This window comes from Hemitrygon akajei, chromosome 10, assembly GCF_048418815.1.
Source record: "Hemitrygon akajei chromosome 10, sHemAka1.3, whole genome shotgun sequence".
In the NCBI taxonomy this organism is placed as follows: Eukaryota; Metazoa; Chordata; class Chondrichthyes; order Myliobatiformes; family Dasyatidae; genus Hemitrygon; species Hemitrygon akajei.
The window spans coordinates 169,723,858-169,736,036 of NC_133133.1; the positions used below are offsets into that span (position 1 = coordinate 169,723,858).

Genomic DNA, 12,179 nt, shown 5'->3' on the forward strand with positions numbered 1-12,179 from the left:
ATGTTTGAGAGAGCAGACCAAGGTGGAGATGACACTACACAGCTTCAAGCATTCACATGGTCAGGCAACATTTTCAACGTGTAACAAACAATCGGCTAGAGAAACTGTCAACAAACCCCGCATCAGGACCAAAAGAAACAACAGTTCCTTTCCTCCCCACTGCAGGTGCTCAGCCCACTCTGCTCCCCCCAGCACGTTGCTGCTCCAGACTTCAACACCTTCAATATTATTGCCTTTATAATCAATCTCCATTGACCATAAATGGAGACCGGAGAGGGTTGGCATCTTTCAATTCCTGAGTGTTACTATTTCAGAGGATCTGTCCTGGATTGTGTTCTCATGACCCAGTACATGCCCTCTTCTCATTGCTACCACCAGGGAGCTGGTATTGGAGCTTGAGGCTACACACTCAATGATTCAGGAATAGCTCCTTCCCCTCTGCCATCCAATTTCTGAATGGACATTAAACCCACGAACACTACCTCAATACTTTATGACTTATATTTTTTTACACGACTTATTTAACTATTTTATGCATATATATAATATGCATGTATGTGATACATGTATTTTTTCTATTATGATGTATTGCAGTGTACAGCTGTCACAAAGACAACAAATTTCACAACATATGCCAGAGATATTAAATCTGATTCTGATACTGACCCAGCATGTAAGTGAAATTGAGAAATCACCACTTCATTAGGAGTTTGCATAGATTCAGCATATCATCTAAATCTCTGACAAACTTCTATAGATGTGTGCTGGAGAGTGTTTTGACTGGCTGCGTCATGGCCTGGTCTGGAAACACCAATGCCCTTGAACAGAAATTCCTACAAAAGGTACTGCCCCGTCAAAAGGCCCAGTACATCACAGGTAAAGCCCTCCAACTCATTGAGCACATCTACATGTTCAGGAAAGTTAATACCTCTCAATCATCAGGCTCATGAACTACACACACTTGCCCCATTATTGAAATGTTCCTACAACCAATGATATCACTTTAAGGACTCTTTACCTCATTATCTCATGTTCTCATTATTTATTACTATTTATTTGCATTTGCACAGTTTGTTGTCTTCTGCACTCTGGTTGATCTTTCACTGATCCTGTTATTGTTACTATTCTATAGATTTGCTGAGTATGCCTGCAGGAAAATGAATCTCAGGGTTGTATATGGTGGCATATATGCAGTTTGATAATAAAATTAACTTTGAATATTTGGAAACCAGGTATGTACATGTGGAAATTGTACAAGGAATTTTTGGTTTTGTGCATCTCCAGATTCTTTCCACCAATGCAGTCCAAATTGTGGAAGGAATCCTGGCAATTTGAAGTTCCTGTGTGTCAATATCTCTGAGGATCTAATTTGGGCTCAACACATCAATGCAGCTACAAAGAGGGCACACCAGCAGCTATATTTCATTAGAAGTTTGAGGAGGTTTGATATCTCACCAAAGGCACTCACAAATTTCTACAGATGTACTGTGGAGAACATTCTGACTGGCTGCATCACTGTCTGGTATGGTCCGGGCCTCCACGGGGGAGCTACTGCGCAGGATCGAAATAAACTCAGCTTTACATGGCCATTAACTTTCTCCAGCATCCAGGACATCTTCGTAGAGCAATGCTTCAAAAAGGCGACATCCATCATCATGACCCCCATCACCCAAGCACGTGCCCTCTTCTCATTGCTACCATCAGGGAGGAGGTACAGGAGCCTGAAGGCACATACTCGACGATTCAGGAACAGCTTCTTCCCCTCTGCCATCCAATTTCTGAATGGACATTAAATCTCACTACTACTTCTTCTCTTTTTGCACTACTTATTTAATTCAACTGTTTAATATATGTACTTAGAGTAATTAATTTTTTTCTATTATTGGGTTGCAATGTACTGCTGCCACATAACAACAAATTTCAAAACATATGCTGGTGATACTAAAGCTGATTTTGTTTCTGTTTTATAGATGGTTCAAAAGATCATTTAACTGGGAATATTGGCGTGACTCTTTTTGTGCCTGAATTACAGGTAATGATAAAGAAATTACTTATTAGCCATTTATCAGTACATACAGCAGAATTAGTTGCAATCATTTTAGTATTATTGTGGGTGGAGAAATTTGTCCATGTCAGGTTGCAATTTGTTCAGATTCGTTTCTGTTTTTGATGAGTCTTAAAACAGGTAATTCTAGCAGTAGGTCAGATTTACTGCTGGAAACTCTTCAAACTTTATTTCATATACAAATTATTGGTTGACATGTTTTCTTTTTATGGGCCCTTGCACTTAGAGGTGTTGAGGGAAATGAGTGGGTTAATTATTTAGCAAAGAAAGTTGTTAAAAGTTCAACAGATGCAATAGACATTTACTTAGCAAATCAGAAGCTAAGGGGTTGGTAGTGTTTAAAAATAGTGTATAACGGCAGGACTTGTGTGATAATGGGCATAAGGGGAGACACCTTTACAGAATACATAAAACTGTTCAGTTTGTGGGAGAAGGGGGCAAAATAAGAAGGGAAGGAATTATATTGACTTGACTTAGAATTGGGCATTTTATGCTTAATTATTCCTTATATCTTGTTGGAAAACATCACTCTGGAGTGTGTAGGTTTTGTCATCATTATGAAACATTCTATTACAGTGTGAAGTATATATGGTTGAAAGAAATCCAATGCAGGCTTTAGTACAATCTTTGGGGATTGACAATTTTCATTTAAAAACTTTAAGTTATGGGTGTGCCTTTAATTTAATTCACAGTATCTTCTTTTCAGCACTGACAAATCTACAGATCTGGGTTGAGTTGTTCTCCGATATTGGCAATTTACTTACAAATGTCTTGTCACCATGTCAGTGCCTCATGACGAAGTGTTTGCAAGTAAATTGCCAAGATCGGAGAACAAGCACAAGCGATTCTGAGATGCCGGAAATCCAGAGCAACACACACACAATGCTGGAGGAACTCAGCAAGTCAAGCAGCATCTATGGAAAGGAACAACAGTCAACGTTTCAGGCCAAGACCTTTCATCAGGAGAACAACTCAACCCAACCACCTGAACTACACATCGTCTGAGTTATCTATAGGGCTTTTGGGGGTAATTTGAAAGAGGCGTTCCCCCGGTTCTCTACACCACATCACCCTCCCGTCCAGTTGGTGGCAGTAAAGTTAAGATGGAATGCCAACTCCATAAGAGGAAGAATTTCCTTGAGGTGGTGCGCGCGCTCCGGCTTTGCCGAGAACGCGCCCCGTTTCTGACGTCAGTTCCGCTTCCACCCATGGTGACGGAGACGGCCTCTGGCGCTCGGTGCGGGTGATAGGCGACGCCATGGAACTCGGCGGGGAGCAGCTGTCGCCTAAGGAAGAAGGGGAGCTGGAAGACGGCGAGATAGACGATGACAACGACGAGAATTTCTACCGGGACTCGCGGTTCGTGTCTCAGAGGCCGAGACCTGGCGGCTCAGGGCCTAAACCGCACCGGCCCGGCTCTCGCCTCACGACTCAGTCGCCATCCTCCGGCAACGGCCTGTCCTACCGGCTCAAGGAGCCGTACCGGGGCTTTGCACGGCAGCCGTTGCTGCCGCCGCCCGCTCTGCTCGGCGATTCGCCCCGCTCCAACTTCTGGGAGAGGAGTCATGGAACTTTCGGCCGCTTCCGCTTTCGGGAAGGCTCCAACCGCGGCCGCTGGGGCAGGGAGTGTCCGGGGCCTTGGGGCTGGAAGAGAGGAGGGAGACTTGGGCCGGGTCCAGGGCCCAACTTCAACAGCGGCAGCAACGTCCGCAGAGACTCTCCGCCCAGGAAACGTATCCTTCCGTAACCTGGCCTTTACCCCGCCCTGAGCCGGGTGTTAGGCCCAGCAGGCCCCGGGCTGGCTGACCAAGCATAATCACAGCAATCCTGGCTCCTCCCTTCGGAATCAGCTCGTTTATCATAGTCAAGCACCCGCGTGAGACCGGAATGGAAACTTAAGGACGTTTATTAGAAACGAAGAGGTGCAGGTAGTTTGCCCACTAGAGTGTCATTGTCGAATTTAAGTATTATAGAGGACCAGTGGGTATTTTCCTTTCGGGAGGATAGGTCGTGTAATGCATAGTACCACACAATGCTGGAGGAACTCAGCAGGTTAGGCAACATCTCTGGGAATGATTAAACAGTCCACATTTTGGACTGAGACCCTTCTTCAAGACTGAGAAGGAAGGGGGAATTACGCCAGAGAAAAAAGGTAATGGGGGGGGGAGGAAGGAGGATAGGTGAAGCCAGATGGGTGGAAAAGGTCAAGGGTTGGAGATAAGCAGTCTGACAGGAGAGGAGAATGGACCATAGCAGAGAGCGAAGGAGGATGATGGGATCCAGGGGGAAGTGAACTGCATGTGAGCAGAAGTCGAAGATCGGGGAGAGGGAGGTCTTTGTCTACCGGAAGGAGAAATCGATGTTCATGCCATTAGGTTGGAGGGTACCGAGATGGAATATAAGGTGTGGCCTTGTAGGAGGAGTCCACATCAGAACAAGAATTGGAATTAAAATCTATTAGATTCCCATAACCTGAGTGTAGAACATGAGCAGGAACGGGCCACCTGTCACCAACATTCAACATAACGCTGACTGATCGCCAAGCTATGTCACCTTTTCTGGAGCTTTCAAAGTTCAATTGCTCAATCTTACAAAAAATAACCTACTGTCTTTTAAAATGCTTCTAATAATCTGCCCCCTGTAACCAGTTGGGGCAGACATTCACCATCCTGTGTGAAGAGAAATTATTGACCAATTGGTTCTAAAATGATCACCCTTTATCTTATAACTTGTGGGAAGGAAAAAGGATATACTATTATAAGGAAAGATTGAATAGGTTAGGACTTTATTCCTTGGAACTTACATTGAAAGGAGATTTGATAGAAGTATACAAAATTATGAGGGTTATAGATAGGGTAAATGCAAGCAGGCTTTTTCCACTGAGGTTGGGTGGGACTCCAACCAGAGGTTGTGGGTTAAGGATGAAAGATGAAAAGTTTAAGGGAACATGAGGGGAAAACTTTTTCACTCGGAGCCGTGAGAGTGTGGAATGAGCTGCCAGTGCAAATGGTGCATTTGAGCTCGATTTCAATGTTTAAGAGCAGCTTGGATGGGTATGTTGACGGTAGGAGTATGGAGTGCTATGGTCTGGGTGTAGCTTGATGGGAGTATGCAGTTTAAATGGGTCAACCTAGTCTAGGAGGGCCCGTTCTGTATTGTACATATCTGTATAAGTAGAAATATTTAATGATCGTATTTTTCGTCACATTTGCTACACCTTCTAAGCTGCAAGGAATACCGATCGAATTTTGTTAGATGCTTGCGATAGGCCAACCATCTAATTTTCTGAACTGTCCCCTTTGCTAGTAACTGCAGTTAAGCCATCTACCCTGATGCGGGAATAGTCATTACTAGCATAATTTGAGGCAGTTGACCGGTGCTCTCAAATGAGGTCCCAGATATGGAAAATAGAAATTGTTGTGTTATTTGAGTCCCTTGATTTGTTTTAAATGTGAGCTTTCTGAATTATTTATATATGGCATTTGAATAGACATAGTAAGTACTCTGTAATTTGTGATGTAACATAACTTGCTGATGTTGGGTGGTTTCCTAACATGTAATACGTGGAGTGACGCATTTCGTGGGGGAGTCTTAACTGCATAGAAAATTGGATAAATTTACAATAACAATTTTAATGTGCGTATTGATGTTTAAAAGACCATGAGAGATAGGAGCAGAATTTAGGCCATTTGTTCCATCAAGTTTGCTATTTCATCATGGCTAATCCATTTTCTCTCTCAACCCCATTCTCTTGCCTTCTCCCTGTAACCTTTCACGCCCTGACTAATCAAGAACCTGTCAACATCCACTTTAAATATACCCAATAACTTGGCCTCCACAGCTGCCTGCGGCAACAAGTTTCATATTTGCCATCCTCTGGCTAAAGAAATCTCTCATTTCTGAGCTAAATGGATGTCCCTCTATTCTGAGTCTGCCCTGTGGTCCTAGACTCCCCCATTAGAGGAAACATCCTCACCCTATCAACATTCATAGTTTTCAATGAGATTCCCCCTCATTCCAGCATGTATAGGCCCAGAGCCATCAAACGCTTCTCATACGATAACCCTTTCATTCCTGAAATCAGTCTTGTGAACCTTCTCTGAGCCCTCTTCATTGTTAGCAAATCCTTTCTTAGATAAGGGGTCCAAAACTGCTCACAATACTCCAAGTGAGGCCTCACCAGTGCTTTATAAAGCATCAGCATTATGTCCTTTTATATTCTAGTTTTCTTGAAATGAATGTTAACGTTGCATTTACTTTCTTTACCACCGACTCAACCTGCAGATTCACCTTTTTGGAATCCTACATGGGACTCCTAAGTTACTTTTCTCTCCATTTGCGCTTTTTATTAAGCGTCTGCGTTCTTATTCCTTCTACTAAAGTGCATGACCATACATATCTTGGTTCTGTATTCCATCTGCCACTTTGCCCATTCTCCTGATCAGCCTACCTGTTTCCTTCATACTATTTGCCTCCCCATCTATCTTCATATTGTCTGCAAACTAGGCCACAAAGCCTTCAATTCTGTCATCCAAAATATTGCCATAAATATGTCAAAAGAAGCAGTCCCAACACCTACCCCTGCAGAACTCCACTCGCCTCCAGCAGCCAACCAGAAAAGGCTCCCTTATTCCCACTCTTTGCCTCCTGTCATTTAGCCAATCCTCTATCCATGCTAGTATCTTTCCTGTAATTACCATGGGCTGTTACTTTATTAAGCAGCCTCGTGTGCAGCCCGTTGTCAAAGGCTTTCTAAAAAATCTTACACAGTATCCACCAATTCTCCTTTGCTTATCGTGTTTGTTAGTTGTCAAGGAATTCCAACAGATTTGTCAGGCAAAATGTTTCCTTAAGGAAACCATGCTGACTATGACCTGTTTTATCATGTGCCCACTAGTATCCAGAAACTGTATCCTTAATAATTGACTTCCAACATCTTCCCAGCCACTGAGGTCAGTCTAGCTGACCTACAATGTCCTTTCTTATCCCTCTCTCCCTTCTTGGAATTTGCAATTTTCCACTTCTCCAGAATCATGCCAGAATCTAGTGATTTTTTTTTGGAAAGATCACTACCAATCCTCCACAATCCCCCCAATTTCCAGTTTTAAAATAACTTCAATGACAAGCATTGTTGTGTGACTCTTAAGTTAGAATCTGGCTGACTGAATATACAGCACAGCTTTGTAACTTTCTCAATCATGCCTAATAGATGTTTCATTATGTTTTGAGATGCCACGAATTGTAAATAAGGGATTAATTTGGATTTTGTTCATTAATCACAGTTTCTCTGGTTTCCAAATTCTCATGAAATTTCACCATATGTTGTTTGACTTCAGTCTTCACAAATATTGGACTGGAACCTGAATTTCTACTGCATTTTATAATGGAGCACAGTCTTGTATGTAGTATTAATTGGATATTTATTTTGTATTGGCAGATGGCATTTCAGGTTGTGACCATTTAAAATGGAATAGGAAGGCATAATTGAGTGTGCTGAATACTTATTTTTAAAATGAAGTTTCAAGTTAAATTGTTTTTTGGCAAGTTCTAATGACCCCATGCATGTTTAGGCCTAAACAATAAATACAGTCAATTGTAATTAAAAACAGATGCTGGAAATCCTGAGCAACACACAGAAAATGCTGGAGGAACTTGGCAGGTCAGGCAGCTGAAATTAATAAAGTCAACCTTTTGGGCCACATCCCTTCAGGAAAGAGAATGAAGGGGGAAGATGGCAATATAAGAAGGTGGGGAAGGAGGATATCTGGAAGGTGATAAGTGAAGCCAGGTGGGCTGGAGAGAAGGAATCGAAGAGGAGAGTGGATCATGAGAGATAAGGAACAAAGAGGAGACCCAGGGGGAGGTGATAGGTAGATGAAGAGGTAGGAGGCCAGAGTGGGGAATAGGAGGGGGGGGGAGGAAGTTTTTTTTTACTGGAAGGAGAAATCGATATTCATGCCCTCAGGTTGGAGGCCAGACAGACAGAATACAAGGTGTTGCTCTTCCACACTGAGATGGCCTCATCTTGGCACAAGAGAAGACCATGGAGTGACATGTCTGACTGGGAATCAATCGGAAGTGAAATGTTTTGTGCCCTGGGATGTTCAGTTTTGGTGGATGGAGCAGAGGTGCTCGATGAAGTGATCCCCCAATTTACAATGGGTTTCACCAGTGTTGAGGAGGCCGCATCGGGAGCAGTGCATACAATAGACAACCCCAGCAGATTCTTTGGCGAAGTGATGTCTCATCTGGAAGGACTGTTTGGGGCCCTGAATAAAGGTGAAGGATGTGGTGTATGGGCAGGAGTAGCACTTCGGCTGCTTGCAAGAGGGAGAATAGTAATTCAAAGTTGATAAATCGAGTTCTCACATTATCTCAAAGGTAAGAAACTGAGCATGTTGACCAGAAGCTTTGATTCTGTATTGGATGTTACAAGTGATGGTGCTGTGTGCATGCTATTGCTGCAGGATTTTATTTCATCCATTGCGCAAGAATTGAGAACATAACTGGTATGGCAGGTGTGTCATGTTAAGCAAGACTGAGTGGACTATGCCTTTGTTTAACATTGAGAAGAGCCAGTTGTGACCCCATATTTGTACTTTGGGTTAATAATTTTATGCAGGCAATGGTAAGTACATGGAACAGACTGCCAGTGCTGGTGGTAGAGGCAAATACGTTAGAAACATTTAAAAAATGAAATATAAATGGAGGGCTAGTGGGAGAGAAGGCATGAATACATTTTGGAGTAGGTTAAAATGTCAGCACACCATCTTGGGCTGAAGGGCTCATTGTATTGTACTGTTTATCTTTGGGCATTTTGTACATTGGCCTTCAGTTGATCTTACTTATCGTTTTTTGGGGATCAATATGGTCCTGCTATTCTTGAGGCATTCTGGCACCGAGCTGGACTTAGACCATAAAGTGAAGAGCCCTGACAGTATGTCCTTGTTATCTACTACAACTTTCAACAGCTCCTTCCTACTTAGGGTGAGCATCCCGTTGTTTTTTAAGAGTTTGCAATATTTAATTAAAAAAAAATTTGTTAGTTTGCTGATCAGAAGCTGACACCTTTATTTAAAAAGGTGCTATCAGGTTGGGTGTATAAATGTAGAGATTGCAGTTATTTGGCTGTGCAACCAAGTAAATGAGGAAAGCACAAACGAGGAAATCTGCAGATGCTGGGAATCCGAGCAACACACAAAATACTGGAGGAACTCCACAGGCCAGGTAGCATCTATGGGGGAAAAAATGTTTTGCCCTAAATGTAGCCACTGCTTTTTCCCCTCATAGATGCTGCCTGGCCTGCTGAGTTCCTCCAGCATTTTGTGAATGAGGAAAGCAAATGTGTTCTACCCAGCAAAATGAAAATCACTGAGGCCTTGATCACAGTGATTCCTGAACCCAGGTCACTGTCAGATAGTGATGAACATGACCGCTTGTTTTGAATTTATACCCACAGTTCTCCATCAGTGTGAGAAATACCCTCCTGGCATTTGTCCTGTCACTCCCCTGGAGAATGTTGTGTGTCAATATGATCACCTCATTCTTCCCTATTGGATTGATTAAAGGACCAAAATGTTTTTTTATTCATTAGGGCTTTCAGTACCAGAAATCAATCAAATGAACTTTGTACAGATTTCAATGCAAGCACATCCTTAGCTAAATACAGAGATCCAAAGTATATGCAGTTCCCAGTTGCAGACTTACCAGCCCATCAGAAAATCCATAATTATTTTCCTTAGTTCTTGCAATAAAATCTGACATTTCACTAACCTTTCTAATCATTTGCTGTCTCAGCATGCTAACATTTTGATGTACCAACATTTCCAATACTTTAGCACAGAAGCGTTTATTATTCCGATTTCATTTTTTAAAATTGTTCTTTATTCAACATGGAAGCAAGTCCCTACTGCTAATCAGACACCAGTTTGCATTAATCCTACTTTATTTGCTTTCATTTCCATCAACTCCCCCAGATTCTGCCACTTACTAACACACGTCTTTCAGATGTGCACACCAAGTTTTGGAAGTTGGGATTGAAATCTGATGGAGCTGCAAGATCTCAGCTCTACGTGAGCTGCCTCAAAGTTGATTCCCTCCTTACAACTGACCTATCTTTGTATTGATGAGGTTTGGATATTATGTATTTAGTCTCGGGTAATCAGTACAATGCTATAGTTGGGAAAGGAAATCCAGGAATGTGAAAGAAAAGCGAATGCTGGAAGCACTCGTGTCAGGCAGCATCTCTCAGCACATCTTGGGAGGAAGAAAATAAATGAGAAGTTTTGTTCTATTGTTTTTAGTTCTTATGAAAGGTTTCTCACTTGAAATGTTAATTATTTTTCTTTTCGCTTTTTGCTGAGTGTTCTTTTTGTGTAAGTGGGTCCCAGGAATGATCTGCAGAGTAGATAAGTCAAGAATGATTCTGGTTGAAAAGTCTGCAAAATGAGCATTAGTTGAATTGGGACTGGAATGATATTTTTCCCCCTCTCTCTAAGCATGTATCTTTGGAATTCTCTACTCCGGAGAGCTTTTGAAGCTCGGGTGAGAGTGGTAGTTTTCAGAAACATTATAAGGTAATGCTGGTGAAGCCTGGTGACTACTTGCTGTTGGCAAACAAGACAATGAATAGAACTAAATATTTTATTAATAACACATTTTCTTGTAAAGTTGATCAATCCAAGTGCCAGGCCGATTTGGATAGGTTGGTTCTGGGCGGAAATGTGGCGCAGTGTCCTAGCCCAGAATGTATTGATAGGACAGGGCCTGGGTCTTAGTGCAATGAGCGATCTGATGTGTGGACGATTTAAGTGCCAGGCCAGATAGTTTGAAAAGGCATGGTGTCGGGACCAGAGGTGAGGGTTGGGCTGGTTCTGCTCGCTGGGTGATGTTTACCCGGGTCTGCGCCGGGCTGAGGCTGTGTCCTGTTCCAGGCTTCATGTCAGTGGACTCTGCACATAAGGTGTTTGACGGTCTTTGTATGGGTTCTTTTTGTTTTGTGGCTGCCAGTAAGATGAATTAGAAGTAAATGAATATGGTGTCAAGATGGTAAAACGGTATAGTTGTCAAAGAAGCTCAGTGGTGATCTTCAGTGGCAGAGCAGGTTTCAGGGCTTGAATAGCTTGTGCTCTCTTAGAGCATCCCGTTGTTTTATTTTGCAATGTTTAATGAAAAAGTTAATTTTAATTGTATGCTGATTGCAAGATGATCTGGAAACTGGTTCCTTTTATATAAAATATTGCAGTTGGGTGTGCAACCAAATGAACGAGGAAAGCAAAAGTGTTACACCCAGCAAAAAAGTCACTGAGGGCCTTGCTCACATCATTCCTGAACCTCGCTCGCTGTCAGCTGCAGATGATCTGTAGAAAGTTTGGATAACAATGAAAATGTGGTTCACTTTTGCAGTGTGTGTATTTTAGAAACATTTATAACATGGGATTCTGTTTAAGCATTACCTCGGAGTATGGAAGTTAACTTGCTGTGTATTGAATGAGTTAAGTTTCCTTTACATTTAACTCAGCAAAATTTTTTGGATGTTCATTATCAAGAAGACCGGCTTATCATCACAGAAGTGAAGATGACATGGCAGAAACATTTGAAGATCTACTTAGGAAGTACAAGGAGATTCAGCTGGAACTGGAATGCCTTAGTAGGGAAGAGAAGATGTCTCAAACTGCTAAGGGGGAAAACTTGTTGGAAGAAGAAGCAGGAGTTGTATCTGGGAATGCTAGTATTGACGTAAACAGTATTGACAAGAACAATGAGCATTTTCAGTCTTCCTCCGAGAAACCTCAGGTTAAATCTTTTCAATCCTTTGAAATAAAAACCGTGAGAAATAAACTACCTACTCCAGCTGAACTGGATCAAATCAACTTCAACAAAGACCCGAAAGCGGACCCTTTAGAGCATGTAACAGTAATACAAGGTATAAAGAACAGTGTTGTTATTAAGTGAGTTTTGCAACGTAAACATTACAATTGAAGAGTAAGTTTCTACATTTTCTTTCAGGTGCTGAAAGTAAAGATTCATGTCGTCCTTCAAACAGTAAAAAGTTATCAGAATCTGCCAGTAAGGTAAATTAGTAGTATATTTGTGTGAAATAAATATAATAGGA

General features: G+C 42.1%; 1 protein-coding gene across 2 annotated transcripts in view; it reads left to right on the top strand.

Moving 5' to 3' along the window:
- The first annotated feature begins 3,154 nt into the window (after positions 1-3,154).
- Positions 3,155-12,179, top strand: part of LOC140734939 (zinc finger C3H1 domain-containing protein-like) — a 65,841-nt gene continuing 56,816 nt past the window's right edge. Inside the window, exons 1-3 of one of the 2 annotated variants that reach the window (XR_012100643.1) lie at positions 3,155-3,798; positions 11,586-11,990; positions 12,074-12,138. Coding sequence is in view for 1 of the 2 variants with exons in the window: in XM_073059661.1 (XP_072915762.1) it covers positions 3,324-3,798; positions 11,586-11,990; positions 12,074-12,138 (945 nt within the window). In the remaining variant the exon portion in view is untranslated. The remainder of the gene's footprint in view (positions 3,799-11,585; positions 11,991-12,073; positions 12,139-12,179) is intronic. The other variant, XM_073059661.1, reaches the window with a different exon arrangement.